The 16295-nt window shown below is 36.1% G+C and overlaps 1 protein-coding gene across 9 annotated transcripts in view; it reads right to left on the bottom strand.

The window, feature by feature from the left end:
• Positions 1-16295, bottom strand: part of LRRC7 (leucine rich repeat containing 7) — a 571671-nt gene that overhangs the window by 80611 nt on the left and 474765 nt on the right. For 5 of the 9 annotated variants that reach the window (XM_025930871.2, XM_086717263.1, XM_086717265.1 and 2 more), the window contains 4 exons: positions 15122-15233; positions 14729-14909; positions 11239-12919; positions 7136-7276 (listed from right to left, as the gene is read on the bottom strand). In XM_025930871.2, the coding sequence (XP_025786656.2) occupies positions 7136-7276; positions 11239-12919; positions 14729-14909; positions 15122-15233 (2115 nt within the window). Of the gene's footprint in view, positions 1-7135; positions 7277-9668; positions 9876-11238; positions 12920-14728; positions 14910-15121; positions 15234-16295 lie in introns of those variants that run through there. The other 4 variants (XM_086717264.1, XM_025930878.2, XR_015254784.1 and 1 more) reach the window with 3 other exon arrangements.

Genomic DNA, 16295 nt, shown 5'->3' with positions numbered 1-16295 from the left:
ACTGAGAATTGCAGAATTTTTCTTGGTGTTAAAAAAAGGTGAAAATCCTTTAGTTGACATCCTAATATCGTAATGGTGTAGGTTCTTCATTCATTTAGGAATCTCTCTCTCTTTTTAAAATTAGAATTAGCAACCACATCGATTCTACATTACAGGGGTCAAAGAAAACATAAACATGCAGACACGTGAAAAAAATACTCTCACTAGACACGGAAATTAAAGGAATTTCCTGAAAGCAATTTCCTTTATTCATTTCAAGAATGCTCTGGCCTTTTTTGTTTTTCTTAAGTGAGACATCCTGGGAGGAAGGGGAGTTTAAGTTTGGAGAAGTAGAAAGACCATGAAAACAGCTTATCAATGTTGGGGGGAGGGCGGGGATGGGTAATCTAAAAAAGAATTATACAGTGGGTTCACATTCTGTTCCTAAGGTGTACAGCTATTTACTAAAAAATTATACTTTTCACAAACTGCTACTGAATTGTATGTAAATGCAGTTGCTGAGTTGTGAAAATTCTAACAAAGGTTAAAAGGAGCAACTGAAAAACATTTAAAAAAGTAATGAAGCTATCATTGTTGAAATTTGTTATTTCAGAGAAAATAACCAAATTGAGATTCAGTTACTCATTCAATTATTTCTAATACTACATTCTAGATGTTTTCTTTAGATACTTTAAAAAAGTAGGAATGAATCTTCTTTTCCTCAGCATATGTAACCAATTAAATATAGAAGACATCGAAAATTACCATATTGCACCATTTTCTCAGCATCTAAATTCTGTAGATCTTTAATATTTCAAAATATAGACAAAATGGTCATTATGATTTAGTGAAAAATCAGAAATTATATTTGTTAAGAAATACTCCAATGCTAGGAGTTTTGCTGATGGGACTCTGTCCCAAAAATGACCATGGACATTTATAGATTTAACATTTATGTTTTTGACTACTGTGAATGAGCACAAGTGTGTACTGGAAGAAGTAATTTCTAATTTGGCTGAGACATAAATATGCATGAAAACGTGTGATATATATATGCATGTATATAAATGTGTGCATGCATGTGTTTATATGTGCCTATGTGAGTATGTGTGTATATGCAGGATTCACGTATATGAATAAATGAGCTTAGCTGACCCAGTAGTTTTACTTGCGTTAGCTAATTAATGGATACACTGAATGCTTGACAAATTATACTTACTGCATTTAGCTGGAGAAATTATATGAGAGTGGTATTAGCATTTGGCACTTTGCAAATGTCTCAGGATGTATGCCTTAAGATCTCAAGGATCTATTTTGCTTAGTAATTAGCCTATAGTTCACAAAGGCATTACCATAGATTCAAAAATGTTTTAAAAACAATTTTCCCAAAAGTATTTCCAGTGAAAATTGGAATATAATTTATTTTCCACATATATTTAAAAAATAGGTATTACAAAGACAAATATACGCCAAGTTACAATATAAATGATTTTGATTTCAAGGGGTTCAATCTGAAGGTGGTAATGTAATGTTCAGATGATTTTTAAACCAGCATTTCATTATTATGGTTAGGAAGCGTATGTGTGAGTACTAACATCATGATGTTGGTAATGTTAGTCATTGTCCATGAGGATTTATGTGGATTTACAGGCTGGAGGTTTTTTTCATAATTAGAAAGATAAGTGAATCTTCCTTGAGTGATAGATAGCCAATAATAAATCCAGCAGAATCAATAGAAACTATAGGCAATAGAAACTATAGCCCCAAGGTGCTACATAAATCTTGCTTTGCTTTCAGCAGAAAAAAAACGGGATTAAGTAACCCATGAGAGTAGGGTGAATAAATGCACATCAAATGTTGGTACTATTTGATCCTGAATCATGTGCATAGATCCAGTAAGAAAGGACATTAGAAATTTAAAAAATAATTTTAAATAGGTGCAAACATTTCTATCTAAATTTCTCTAATTCAAAAGGTAGTAGGATGAGTATCAAGTAATAAAACAGATAGCAAGGCCATCTTCTTCCAGGCAAAATTCTATGAAAAGATTATTTAATACATATATTTCCATCACTTCAACTTCCCTTCCTCTGAAATTGTAATTTATATTAGTGTCTGTTCCAATAAGGCACTAAGTAGTGGGTGCTACGGTATAATATGGTGGTAGAAGTTGAAAAGAAAGGAACAAGACAAAAAAGTATCAGTTTCTTCAATGTGGAAGAGATTATGCTATACCCCAGCCACACACCTGCAGAGGTGGAATTAGAAGAGGCCAGTGATTTCTTCCCCAGTCCCACTTGTCTCTGGGGCTGCAGTAGCAGGAATGATTAACTTGTGATTTTGGGGTGTTCACAATCTTTGGCCTTTCCCTGCCATCAAGCATATTTCCTGGTGATAACTGAGTGCCCAGGAAATGGGTGAGCATGAGGTAACTTTAAGCGGTTACTTTAAGGTAAAGGTAAGGTAAGGTTACTTAAGGTAACATTAAACATTTACTAAATTCTGCTATGAGAGCCCTGTGTCCGTAGCACAGAGGGAATGATTTGGGTCATGATAGGTTTTGGATTAGTTAATATATTCGACTTGTGTATTCTCTTCTCCATCCCATAATATCTATTTTTCTGGATTATTGTGAAGATGATGTGAGATCATAATGTATATGAACAAACTTTATCAACTATTTTGAGTTATGTTCTCTGAAAATGCCAGGTTTTATAAATATTTGAGAAGGCTTCATTGTACAGTAAAAACAGCAGGGACCAGGGTGCCAAGCAGAGTCAGATTCAAATTTTGCCTACTACCATGTTAAGTGCCAGGGTTACAGTAGTAAAACAGAATTGAGGGAAGTTCCTTTGTGTGACACGTGAGCCTCAGTTTCCTCATTTGTACAATGAGATAAATACTTCCTTTGTGGATTTATGAGGGTAGTGTGAAAAAACATATTTAAGGTACCTAATGGTACCAGGTACACAGTAGATTCTTCATAAATCCTAGTCTTTATTCTCTTGTTGAAATTCTTATTCTACCATTAATCTGGATAATAAAAATGGCATTTTGAACTGACATTTTACAATATTAGATTTCTCTCTAATAACATAAAATTTCAAGACAATAGCTAAGCTCAATTACAACAGAACACATCCAAAGAAGCACATGGAACCATTAATAATGTCATAGAAAGTTGCTTTAAATGCTTTTTGGAGAGGCAGTAAATAAATGATAAATGGATAAATGAATGAATGAATAAATAAATAAATGAATAGATAGAAAATATTAATAATTTTATAATTTAATAGCTGATTTATATAGGTTAAGTGTTCTGGTTATAAGTACTATTAATTTTTTTAGGAAATTAAAATAAATATCAATGAATAAAAACATTAAAGAATATTAAATATTAAAATAATTTTGGGGCACCTGGGTGGCTCAGTCAGCTGAGCGTCCGACTTCAGCTCAGGTCATGATCTCATGGTTTGTGAGTTTGAGACCCGCATTGAGCTTGCTGCTGTCAGCACAGAGCCCGCTTTGGATCCTGGGCCCCACCACTCTGTTCCCCTCCCCTGCTGATGCTCTCTCTCTCTCAAAAAGAAATAAAACATTTAAAAAATAATAAAAAAATTTTGTTGTATTTATTAACATTCTGTTAATATCTTAACAGATGTCATAAAATTACCATAGAATATGTAATTTACTGTTCATAGTATGGAGCCTATATGTGGCTTGTAATTCATGAAAAATGTTTAATACTTGACCTGGCATGTAATAAATATGAACAAATTAGAAATATTCAATGCACAGCAAAATCTGGGAAAGTCTTTTCTTTTCATCTACATAAATATTCACTTTTAAAATAGAAGTATAGATTCTTTGATCTTCATTCACAAATAGCTATATCCTTTAAATAATTTATTACAAATTTGTTTAAAAATTTGAAAAAAAAAACTAGATATTTTTGGTAACTTAAATAGAAACTCAAACCAAAAAACAAATAATACACTGAGTCAGGACCTCAGTTAGCACAAATAGTGACTTCTTGTCAATTACCAAAATGGAGGTCGGGGGAGGTCAGAAGCACTGAAAGGTGCCCTCTCTGGGCAACCTGCAAACAGATAGTTTCAGTGTGACAGAGAAAATACAAACAGTGCTCCTTTCTCTTAATTGAGAGAGGTTAAGGCTTGAAAACAGAGTATGGGGAAAGAGTGTGGATTTCAGCCTTGAATGTTCCCGGGGTAGGGCACTACCTACACAAAAGTAGCTGCAACTCGAATTCCAGTGCTTACATGGTAATGCATGAAAATGTTAATTTAGATTCCTTCGACATTCAGAGTCATTTACCACAGCACCTAACTAAGGATTGCCAGGATTGTCATTTAGGAATTTTATAAATAAAAAGAGCTCAGTATTTCCACGGGAACATGAACAGTTTTGTCAATTTTATCTACTGAAAATGTTTGTTTATAAATTGCTCTTACTCTATATTTTCAATGAAATTCTCGTGGCTCACAAGCATTTAGAGACTGAAAAGAAATCTTAAATTACTGACATTAATTTTTATTATCTTAAGTAGCGAAAGTGTTGTAATAGGTTTTTATGCAAAGGAAAATAATTTTTGCCTGTCTCCTCTCCTGGTGAGAAGGGTTCAGGGAAATTAAGCCTCAAACATAGGATCTGTTAGCAATGGCCAGTGGAGCCAAGAAAGGAAAATTTTACGAGAGGCTGTCTCTAAAACTTGGCAGAGAAACCAAAGAAATTTTCAAATTAAAGAAGCTCTGTGGAAGAGATGTGCCTGAGCACAAAGATAACGGGGCAGAGACAGACTGGAATCCATGGAAGTAGGGTCTGGAGTATTATTGAGATATCGAGCACTCGGTGCCCATACCTAATAAAGTTCCTGCACTGGCAGCAGGTAGGAAAGTTGTCCCAGATGTCTAAAGCTCAAAGTTTATAGGCCTTAAACTGATAATTTAGGGTCATAAAATCTTTTAGGGGTAATGGAGTAGTTGCCCTGTCCGTATTCTTTATTCCCTCCCTTGCCTTCTCTCTCTCTCTCTCTCTCTCTCTGGTGTGGATAATAACATATTGATGATAATTCGTTTTGAGATGGAATATTTCAATACTTGAATTATTCTTGGGTTGCAGTTTAATGCAGCTCCCAAAGAGAATTCCTTTAGCTCATCTCTGTACCTAACCGAGGAAGGTTGAAAAGTCTCCAAATATGATAACTCTGTAATATTTCCGATATAAATGATCTTAGAGCTATAGTAACAGTTAATGAATGCATTTTCTAGGCTACCCCACACAAGATCAGAAAATTAATACAGCAACACAGAGGTACTGAATTTATATCTGGGGAACACTGCAGACATTGAGAAATATATGTTTCAAGTATAGCCCATTTTTCAGAATATATTTATGTCATTCTATAGATGGATAAGCAAATAGGACTAAACATTAAACAAAATAAGGGGTTTTCCATATAATTTGAGGGGGTTCAAGCAATAGCTCCCTTCCTATCAACATGTCTCTAATCTGCTCACTGAATTTTGAAATTCCACCCTCTTAGTTTAAGGGTTTGATTTCTACCAAGTGCCAAGCCCTCCAGGGGAGAGACCTATTTCAGTTGTGATGTCTCATTACTCCTTAGTGCAAACACATTTCAGGGTCTTTTGAATGCTGGTTTTGTGAGGGCAGAAGATGAGAACCCTGGGCATCTGAGGTGACATGAAGAAAAAGTTCCATTAAAGTAGAGGCTGCCATAGAAAGGGTCTTGCTGATAGTGTGCTGGAGCTGATTTGTACTAGCTCGTGAGAGCTAACTGGACTCATGTCCCAGTTCTGTGTTCAGCGATGTTAAGTTAGTACCTTGAATTTGGCCATAGAGGGAGTGGTTACATCACAGACATTAGCAAACGCCACAAACCAGGGTTTGTTCTTCTCCCTGGAAGGAAAGTTACCTACACACCCCTTGTCCTGCCACAGGAGACTGAGGACAGGAGAAACAACATTCAAAAGTTCTTAATTTAGTCTTTTTTTTTCTTTCCAAAATAATTGTGGGTGAGGAAAAAGCTGTGAATATAAATGTCTCTTTGGTTTTATTCCTCTATTCACGGTAGGAAGCAAACTATCCAGAGTCAGGGATTGTTATTAAGACTAATTTGACAATAAAACATGGATTCAAGGTCTTTTGACCCTCATTTTGCTGGGATAGGTTTTTTTTTTCCTTATGTTCATCAATTTTATTATGAGAGAAGTGTTTGGAGGCTACTGTCATTCTGTTATCCCTACTTTGCATTGCTTTTTTCATAAAACTTACTAGGTTAATGACTATATTAATAATATAGTCATAATGACATATTGTGTGAAAATGACTCATTAGCCTCCATCAAAATGTAACTAAGACAGAGGCATTAATCCATTTCAACAGGTAAAATGTGCATTCTCAGTTTTGCCTGAATAAAACAGCAGAAATGTTCTTTTGACAATGGAAATGTGTCCTCTTCCAGTATATTTCATTTCAAATTAGCCCACAATTTCACTTAAGGCCATGTTAACGTGCTCCTTTCCCATTAGTCTAGGGTGAGTAACAATTTGCTAGCTAAACCACAACTTGCTCCTCACGTTTTATGTCTGTGTAATATTTCCCACAAAGACAATGGGCTGAAGGAGCATCGAGAAGTGCCAAACACTTCGTTTCCATTATAATTTAGGTCTCTATGTCGTTTCCAAAGGAATCAACTGAAATCCAACAATAATTTCTAGCTCTGTTCTCAGAATGTGTCAGCAAGGGAACATAGGGCTATCTCTGAAAAGGTTTAAAAATATATGTTTATATATCTACACACACACGAAAGAAAGGAAAACAAAGAAGAAAAGAAAAAGAAATGGGTAATAAGAAAATGAGCCTTAGAGCAACTCAAAAAGCCATGTGCCTGCTCAATCCAAAAAGCAAAGCTATTAAGCAGGAACCTGCGAATCGTTCTAGCTCCAAAGATTCATTTAGCAGCTAAGAGTTTGGGCTCCACATCATTTGCCCTTGTGCTTTTTGAACTCAGGAGAGTCTATAAGCAGGGTTGTATGTACAGCCTAAACACATTAAGTGAACAAACAACATTAATTGGCTTTGGTATGCTGACACATGTAAGGCAGTCCATACTTACTTTCTGAAGAGGTAGTTCTTGTAGATCAAATTTAGACTTAGTCTGCAAGTTTAAAGTCATGCTTCTGCCTGCATGCATTGCTGAAATACCTCCATAGGGCAGCATGCCAAGGTTAACTGTGTTGTGTTTGTAAGCAGCATTCTGAGTAGAGGAAATAATCATGTGACAGGGTGTGAACACATGCTCAACAAACTGATTATTACATGAACATGTTTAAATTTATAACATTTAACTTTAAGCGGGCAAACAGTAACTTCCTTTTAAACATGCACTTGATCAGACAGAAGCATACAGTAAACAGTGTTAGTTATGCACATAATGAATACCATCCAAAACTACAGAAAAGACAAAAAAGCAAGGATACATTCTGTTTTACATTTGCTGCTAACTCAAAGGCATAAAACCTATCTCTTCTATATCATGATAGTAGTGACTTTGGACAAATGTTGTTCATCTGTGGTAGTCTATTGATTTGAAAATTTCAAACAGTGCGATCTTAATCAAATTCTGCCAGCTGCAAATCTCATGGTCTCTTTCACATTGTGAGATAAACACATACAAAAGACAAATGCCAGCTTCTAATGCTGCCTTAAAATGGATGTACTACAATGTTAAAGCCAAAATCAGTGTCCTTTATTTCTGTCTATAGACATAATTACAGCAACTCAGAAAAAGATCTGGTCAAAAAATCATTCAATCTGACTATTGGCTAACTGAATTTACTGATTAATTTAGTAAAACCAGTCAAATAACTTGTATGTGGATCTGAGGATTCTAAGGTTTTTTTTGTTGCTTAAAAATTACATTTTAAAATGGAGAAATTTCATAATGAATCTATAGGAATTTTTATTTGAACTATTAATGCTATGTATCAATTTTAGTATATGTGCTGCCGAAGCGAGCACAGTGCTATGTATCAAAAATACCTAACTATCTAGAGCACTCTGGTGATATCTGCATCGTGGTTATCCTTCAATCGGTGCATCTAAAGTTATCCCAAGTGTCTGATAGCTAGTTAATTTTTTTCTACAGAACGTCATTTAAATTAAAACATTTTGTAGGCCCTGTCATCAAATAGCTTCCATTAGTATAATCTCCACTTTCCAACTCTCATAAAAATGTAATAATTAACAGTATTTGGCCCTTTTAAGTAATTCTCTTATTTTGGATTAAAAAAAAAACTACACAAATTAACTTAGTACACTTTTTAAAGACTGACTGTTCTTGAACAATAACAGCAAACAGCTATTCTGTTCTGAGGGCGTTGTTTGCAAAGTAATGACTTTTAGCATCAGTTTTACTGAACTCAGTTGAAAGACTATGCTCCTGATGGTGTGTGCTTGTCTACCAATCACATTTGTTATGGATCCTTGATTATTTCATCCAGAGATTTTTCATTGTCACCATGCCAAAGTTGAAAAGGACACTGAACATTTCAATCTAGCACCTGAATGATTCCTTAAGGTTTAAAATTACTTCAGTCTAGTGCCTTCTTAGTTCCTGCAGAAGAGTAGCAATCTCGGACATAGGGGTTCAGGTTTTAAATTCTCTCAGTCACAGTGGGACTCTGTAGTGGAAGCATGAGCCTTGAGGTTAAACTACAGGAGAAAACAGCATCTTTTATCTGTAGCTGCCTCTCCAAGGTCAACACCGGGCAAGATCCTTAACCAACACCATTTTGGACTGTTAAGCTTATCCAATGTCCAGGCCTCTAGGCAGTTCTGTCTTATGAAGAATGGACAAAGATCTTATGGTTTCTAACATAACTATTTGATATCCGGATTGAAATCTTCACCTAAATTTCACTGGGAAAGAAACACACCAAATCTCTGGTGCAGTCTGACTTTGAACAGTATGTGAAGTAGCACAGCTATGTCTAAACTAGTTTTATATAACGAGACTGTGCTTCAGTACCCTGAATTCATGTTTGTGAATAGCTGAAAAATTTTAAGTAAGATACAGCCTGAAAAGCTCAATAACTCCATTGAGGGGGGGAAGAAATGTTACGTGGAGGAAACAAGAAAAAGAACTTTTAGAACCCAGTGGCTTGAAGCAATACTCTCAGGTAACTTAATTTCTTGGAATAAAATAAGAAGCTATTGCACATACATTGAAGTTGATCTGAGGAATGAAAGACAGACTGAGGGAATTATAAACATACAGGGGAAACGTGGAAGCTAATTAAAAAGGAAGGTGTGGGCACAGCAATAGGAAACACGCATGAGTTTACTTTTAATTATCTGGATCTGGGATTGTCAGGAGGCTTCCAAACTTCTGCTGATCCAAATCCCCCTCCCCCAGACCTATTTTCTTCTTTCCAAATTCCTGCTCCAGCTAGCGGAGTAGCTCTGATCAAAGGAGAGGAACTGTTTATCTGAGAAACCAGTAAATAAATGATGGTACCAAATGCTTAGAATTTTGTCTTCTTTCTCATGCTTTGTTCTCACTCACTCTTCTCTTGCCTCAAATTACTAGCCATTGCACATATGCTCCGAAAAGCTTCTCATAACCTTTCTTGACTAGTTCATCTTACCCTGTTACGTATGGTCGTGTCTACACGAGGCCAGAGTTCCCAAACTGTACTGTATTATTTGGCCCCAAATATTTTCGCCCTCCAAGTTATCTGTCTACATGGAGGGTAAAAGTTGAGGTAAGGCATGGTGACAACTGACCAGGTGTCTCCCACTGACAGCCAGTCATGAGGCTTTGATGAGGCTCCCTTCAATGGGACTGAGCACACCTATTTGAAACAGACATTCTGATGAAATATTTTGCAAGGCAGAACCAATTTCCACATTGAAAAACTAACACCCACACCCCCATTTATCAGTTCACTTTTCCCTAAAAATAATTGTGTTCTTGTCATGTAGACACGACCTCCAAACAATATAATTACTTAAAAAGAGTATACCTGAAAACATAAAATTCAATATTAAAGAAATATATAATAAATGCAGTGACCTGTGTTTTTAACAGGACACCAAATAAAATAATAAAACTATTGAGCAAAACTTTCTAATGGTATATTATTAATTATTACCCAGAGCCCCAATTTACACTAAGTTTTTCAACCCTAGGAAATGAGAACAAAGGCTCTATTTTTACAAGAGACCTGAGGATTCTAAGGTCAATGCAGAGTACGCAAAGCCCTCTACACCAAAGCCATGAAGTATACTCACTGATAATGGTCAATTGATCATAGTTCTACAAAATGGAATACCAGATTTTTCTTAGAGAGATAGATATGAACAGGCAACAAAAAGTCACTCTCAGCTTTAAAACAGTACATATATATATATATATTTTTTTTTTTACTCTCCTCAATCACTATTCATTCCATGCTTTATTATGACTCAGTTTGTAACTGAATTGGGATTAATTTCCTTTTGCGTTGTTGTTGCAATATTCACACTAATTTGTACATTTGTAGTCTTCATAAAGACATCAGCTATTTTTGTTGCCTATAGTATGATTTGAATTTAAGCATTTATTTCTTTATAAAAGCCAACATTTGAAATGGCAGGATTTTTTATTTAATAAAGTAATGTGTAGGAGGGCATTTAATCTCTGCTTATTTTATCTTTCTGTTTCTTGCTGGGAAGATTATTGCTCATTAGAAGTAATAAGTTTACGAGTCCCATAGCAGTAACTGTATGCAAATTTTATAAACAAATTAGGCTTGACTTTATTATAAGTGAGTCTGTGCATTAAGGGGCAAAATACTCACTTTTTATAGATTCAATAAAAATCGTACTCCTTAGGTCACTAGAGAACAGTTCTGTGTCCTAGGAGAGGCATTCTGCCTTAATGGCCAGAAAGCAATTGAAGCACCGTCCCATATAATAGAGTCAAATTCTTTCTTACTAACAATATTTAGGCTAGATTTGATAAATCATTCACCTACAGGTTATGGACTCTCGAAGAGCAGTAAACAATATCCATGAGAAACTATTATGATCGATTTCCCCACAATATAGAGATAAATAAAATGCTGATCATCTATTCATTCATGTAGTTCATGCTTCACTACATGTGCTTAGAAATGCCAATAAAGTAAAACTAAAGGCAGGAGGGATATTCTTACAGAGAAATGCCAGACATACCCTGTCTAACCTTCTAGCTTCTATATGTCTAAGCAGCTGTTGTCTCCAGTCTGCAGGCATTTTACCACAGCTCTCCTCTCCCTTCACAGGAGTAGGCCTCGTCTTTATATCACTGTTATCTGATGGCTTGTCACCATAGTTACCCAAGTTATAGTCAGATGGTATTTTTTCCAAAAGAGCTGCCATAGTAGGCCTAGCTGAAACTGGCCTGGTTTGGGAGGCACCGTAACTCTCTGTACTGTAGCTTCTTGCAGACAGTGGCCTCCTCTGGGTAAGGTTTTTAACTGGAAAACTTCCCGCCTGAGCTTTCACTTCTTGATATGAAGGGTGTTCATCTTCATACCTGCCATTCCTTTTCAGGAACTGGGACTCAGTCACTGAAACGCTGCTTTGGCGATCCAGACCTCCCCTATATGGAGGTCTGCCGTACCTATCACTCGGAGGCAGCTCATGAGGTTCACTGACCCTTCTAAACATGGCCATTTCTGTGGAGCTCGCCAGGGAGTCAGCTCTTCTCAAGAAGCCTGCCCTGGCACCTTGGCTTGCAAACTGGGCATTCACCACAGCATCCTCATTAACAGATGGCTGAGAAAATGAGAACATTTGCTCCATTGGTGGGTATCCTCTGTAAGCTCTAGGACTAACCAAATCCTTGGCGATGTTTTTGCTGGGCTGTTGCACGTACTCAGAATTGTGTTGAAAGGGGGGTGGTATCCTCTTTTCGGCTTTAACTTCCACTGCTCCTTGGGGATTGAAGCTTTGGTCAAACTGATAGACTTTTTTTGTCATGGAAGCCTTCTGTTGTTGTGGCCCTTTACTACTTCCATAAGTGAGCATCTCATCATCCAGCATTGGGACTGACTGGCTTCGAGACATACTGGACATACCATGCTCTGGTCCCAACATTTTATCTGGTCGTTCATGGCTTCCTAAGTGATCACTCCCAGAAGCATAGTTTTCTAATGGTATATTATAAACCTTGTACGTACCAATGTCAATCTCATCGATACTCTGTGACTTTTTGAATTTATTGGACTTGATATCTTTCATTAGTGGGGAAAGCCTCTCTGTGCTTTTGCTAATGGAAATAACACCTTTAGAAGATTCTGGGCGGCAGTGGATTTGAGAAAAGACATTGCTAAGACTCCTGTTGGGATTGGAATCGTGATACTCCCATGGTACTCCTGGAGAAAAAGGACTAGGTATTTCAACAGATTCTTTTATATGTTCTTTCCTTTCAGGCAATGGGCTGGTGGTGGGGGTTGTCTCTAATTTGGAAGGGAAAGCGGTCCTGTCTTCAAAAGGACTAGGGGTTCTGGTCCAATTCTGCCAAGGATTGGAAGGAGGCACTTCTGTTTCTGGTGTGTGTCTGTGTGTAGACTGCTCAAGTTCCAGGGGAACACCAACAATCCTATCCTGCCTAATCAAAGGTCTGCGTCCGTGAGAAGATGTGCTTCTAGATTTCGAACTTAAGAGAGGATTGTTGTTGGCATTCTCGCCTGTGGTCTCTTCTGCAACAAACCCTGTGTTATCATAATGTGAACCATCAGTCCAGTTGTCAGTGAAGGCATCACTCATTGGCAGCCGGTCAGGACGCTGTGGTAGATTCCCTGGGGGAACAGCCTCCCGCTGGCTGAGTAATGGCTTTGAATCAAGAGGCTGTGGGAAAGATGGTGCAATCCTGTGAAGACAGTGGGAAGATGAAACATGAAAATGAGGAAGAGCTGGGTCTTTGTCAGAAAGAGAAGCATCATCCAAAAATGCCACAATCCTTTGTTAACGGATCATCCAACCACACCTCACTTATGACTAAGATAGCATTATTATTTCATATCTATCCCTATACCTTTCTCTGACTTTTATTTCCTCCTTGTAATTATCACCTTCTAACATATCATATAATTTACTTACCTATTTTATTTATCGCGTTTTGTCGTGTGTCCTCTGCTAGAATGTAAACTCATGAGGGCAGAAATTTTTTTTTTCTCTTCAAGCCTAGCATCGTAGGCACATAGTAGGTGTTTGTTGGATGATTAAATGAGTGAGAGAAATGGATGGGTCTTCAGTAATGGTCCTGAAGCTTGTCCCATAATTAGAATCCCCTGATTCCTTTCTGGTCCTCATCCTGGAATTTCTGATTCTTACATTTCCAAACTATTGTTTGAGAGTACCTTTCTTATAAATACTTGATACGTCCAATGAACCCAGACTATCTTCAAATAGCATATATTTGAAGGTCAGGTATTGAAGACGTTAAATCCATTGTATAGAGAACACATTTTCTTAGAATGTAAATTATATTATATTATATTATATTATATTATATTATATTATATTTTTTGGTCATTAGCCTGTTTACACTAGTGACCAAAGTATCTCTAGAAGATGTTCATTTTTCTAGGTTTATTGTAAATGATTTGCACAGTTATAACATTGAGTTATATATTTTTTTATCAGTGAGAGATTTTTGTTTTTGCTAATATTTTCATCACAGGCATTGAATATTTTCATCATGGGCATTGAAAGGTAGAAATAGTTATTCATTAATTACCAAAGAATATCTTACTAACAGTACTAATGTTATCAATAAAATATGAGTCGAAATCAGTGACTACCTATATCATATGATGATTTGTATTTGCTGTTTATAGCATAAAACATAGCAGCAAGTTACAAAACAAAGAATCAGAACTGGGTGAGTACTACCTCATGGAGTCACTCTATCGTGCTCTTTGTCTTTTAATTTTTCATCTGTAAAATGGAAATAATATAGTAGGAACTATTTTGGAAAGATTAAATATTTTTACTTACATCCTAACTTTTCCAGCTGATGATAAATTGATGATGATGATAACGATGATGATGATGATGATGATGATAGCATTGAAAATTTTATTATTTACTTCACACTAGGCAATAAGTGCTTTCCATGCATCTTACTTTAACCCATTTTGGATAGTGAAATGAGCACATGTGTCATAAATAAGTATTGGGCAAACAGGGCTTTTGGTTTCTGATTTATAAGGGATGCCTGGATGACTCAGTCAGTTAAGCCTCTGACTCTTGATTTCAGCTCAGGTCATGATCTCACAGTTTGTGAGATGGAGCCTGCTTTGGGTCCTATGCTGACAGTGAGGAGTCTGCTTGGGATTCTCTCTCTCCCTCTCTCTCTGTTCCACCCCCACTTGCATGTGCACATGCTCTCTCTCTCTCAAAATTTTTTTTTAAAAAAAATTACAAAAAAATACAATTTCTTGTCCTATCATCTCAACCTGATAATCACCCACTGTCTCTCCCTTAAACAATGGTTTTGCTGCTAGACCATTCATCCTCTCCTGGAAGTCCCAGGGGAACTGTTTTTGCTTACCTGCCTGTTCTGTCTTCTACGCCACTCATGTGCTGAATACAATTCAAAAATTAAGATTCAATTTTTTTTAAAGTTGCTGAAAGAAAGCACTTGGGAACAGAAAAAAGGGAATTCTAAACACACCTGTTACCCCACAAAGAATTATGTACTGCATCTTTAGCTGTTGTCTGCAAGGACCCCACTTTAACCCGGGTGTTAGAGGATCCTGAGGAAGCCTGGGAAGGTGAGTAGTCTGAGTAAGTGCCTGAGGAAACACTGTTATTCAGACAGTGAGTTTTGTCAACTTCAGACTCATCAGTTGATTCTGAAATGTAAAGGGGAAAATGTTATAATGCTATGCACATTGACAAGAATAAACACAGAAAAGCAAGTTTGAAAAACAGATAGCATAACAATGTTAGGAATATATATTTGTAAAATATTTCTACAGACTATGGTGTATCATCATTTACAACTGGTGATTCATCATGCACATGCATTTGTGGCATATTTTCCACATCAGGTTCACAATGTTACCTTTTTTGTCCTTCCCTAGCAGAACAAGTTTGGGTGGGTACAGAGGGGTCTCAGCTAATGAAGGGTGAAGTTCCCCAATCCTCATTTCATTAGCTGGATGAACAAAAGAATCCTGAGAGATATAATAATATAGGACAAGGAAAGTAAACATTTAAACATTGGTTAACCAAGATGGCAATATCTTTATTTGGCTCAGATTTAAAGATTGGGGCTCTAGAATTTAAGTCACTATGGAGCACTAGGAGAAGTGCATATGTTTCTCTGAGCTAAGTACTAAAATATTTTGCTTTTCTAATTTAAATGAGTCCATTTATTCACCAGATATTTTTTGAATGCCTGTTTATATGCCTGGCACTGTGCAAAGAACTGTGGACTTTCCAAAGAAAGATAAAATGTCACCCATGGCCCCTGGAAATTTATAATCTAATTGGGGAGATAAGCTATATCTCATTACAACACAGGACTGACTTATGATAAGCTGTATGTGAGTATATGATATATACATATAGATATATATACATACATGTGTGTGTGTATATATATATATATATATATATATATATACACACACACATGTGTATATATGGTATATACACATGTAAAGGGAGAACTTCCTTAAGAGTTCTAAGAGGAAAGTCTATCACTGACCAACTTTTTTTTTTTCATCCTTAGTCATATTTATGCACAAGTGCTATTTAACAAGTGGTCTTATCTTTAATTTCTTCAGTTTTATCATGACTTCTTCCTAACATTTCTAGTTTTCGCATGATTAATCTAGCCTGTTGAATCTTCATTCTAAATCCGTTCATTGAGTGTAAAGACCAACATTGGTACAAGAATAAAACTTTATAAAGACAAATGAACATGTTAAAAAAAGTATGAATTTAAACTTCTATAATTAAAATTATTATTGCCAGTTAAACAGATAGTGAGACGGCATTGGGGAAAATAAAATACCAAAGTCTCATTTTCTTACACATATAAAAATTCTTGTCTATACCCATGGGGAGGTAGCAATATAAATTTATGCACGGCAGTTATCTTCATTTCTTTTTTTCTTAAATCTTGAGTTAATTTCAATTCGAAAGATAATTTTTAGTATTTTTCAGTTTTCTCTTTCATTAGTACTTGTTAGTTTAAAATAATAATGTAACATTTAGAAATATTTTGTTAA

The sequence above is a fragment of the Puma concolor genome, chromosome C1, assembly GCF_028749965.1.
Source record: "Puma concolor isolate L17-30 chromosome C1, mPumCon1.1.hap2, whole genome shotgun sequence".
NCBI classification, from domain to species: domain Eukaryota; kingdom Metazoa; phylum Chordata; class Mammalia; order Carnivora; family Felidae; genus Puma; species Puma concolor.
Note: the sequence above shows the minus strand (reverse complement) of the source record. Positions and strands in the feature narration are given on the sequence as shown.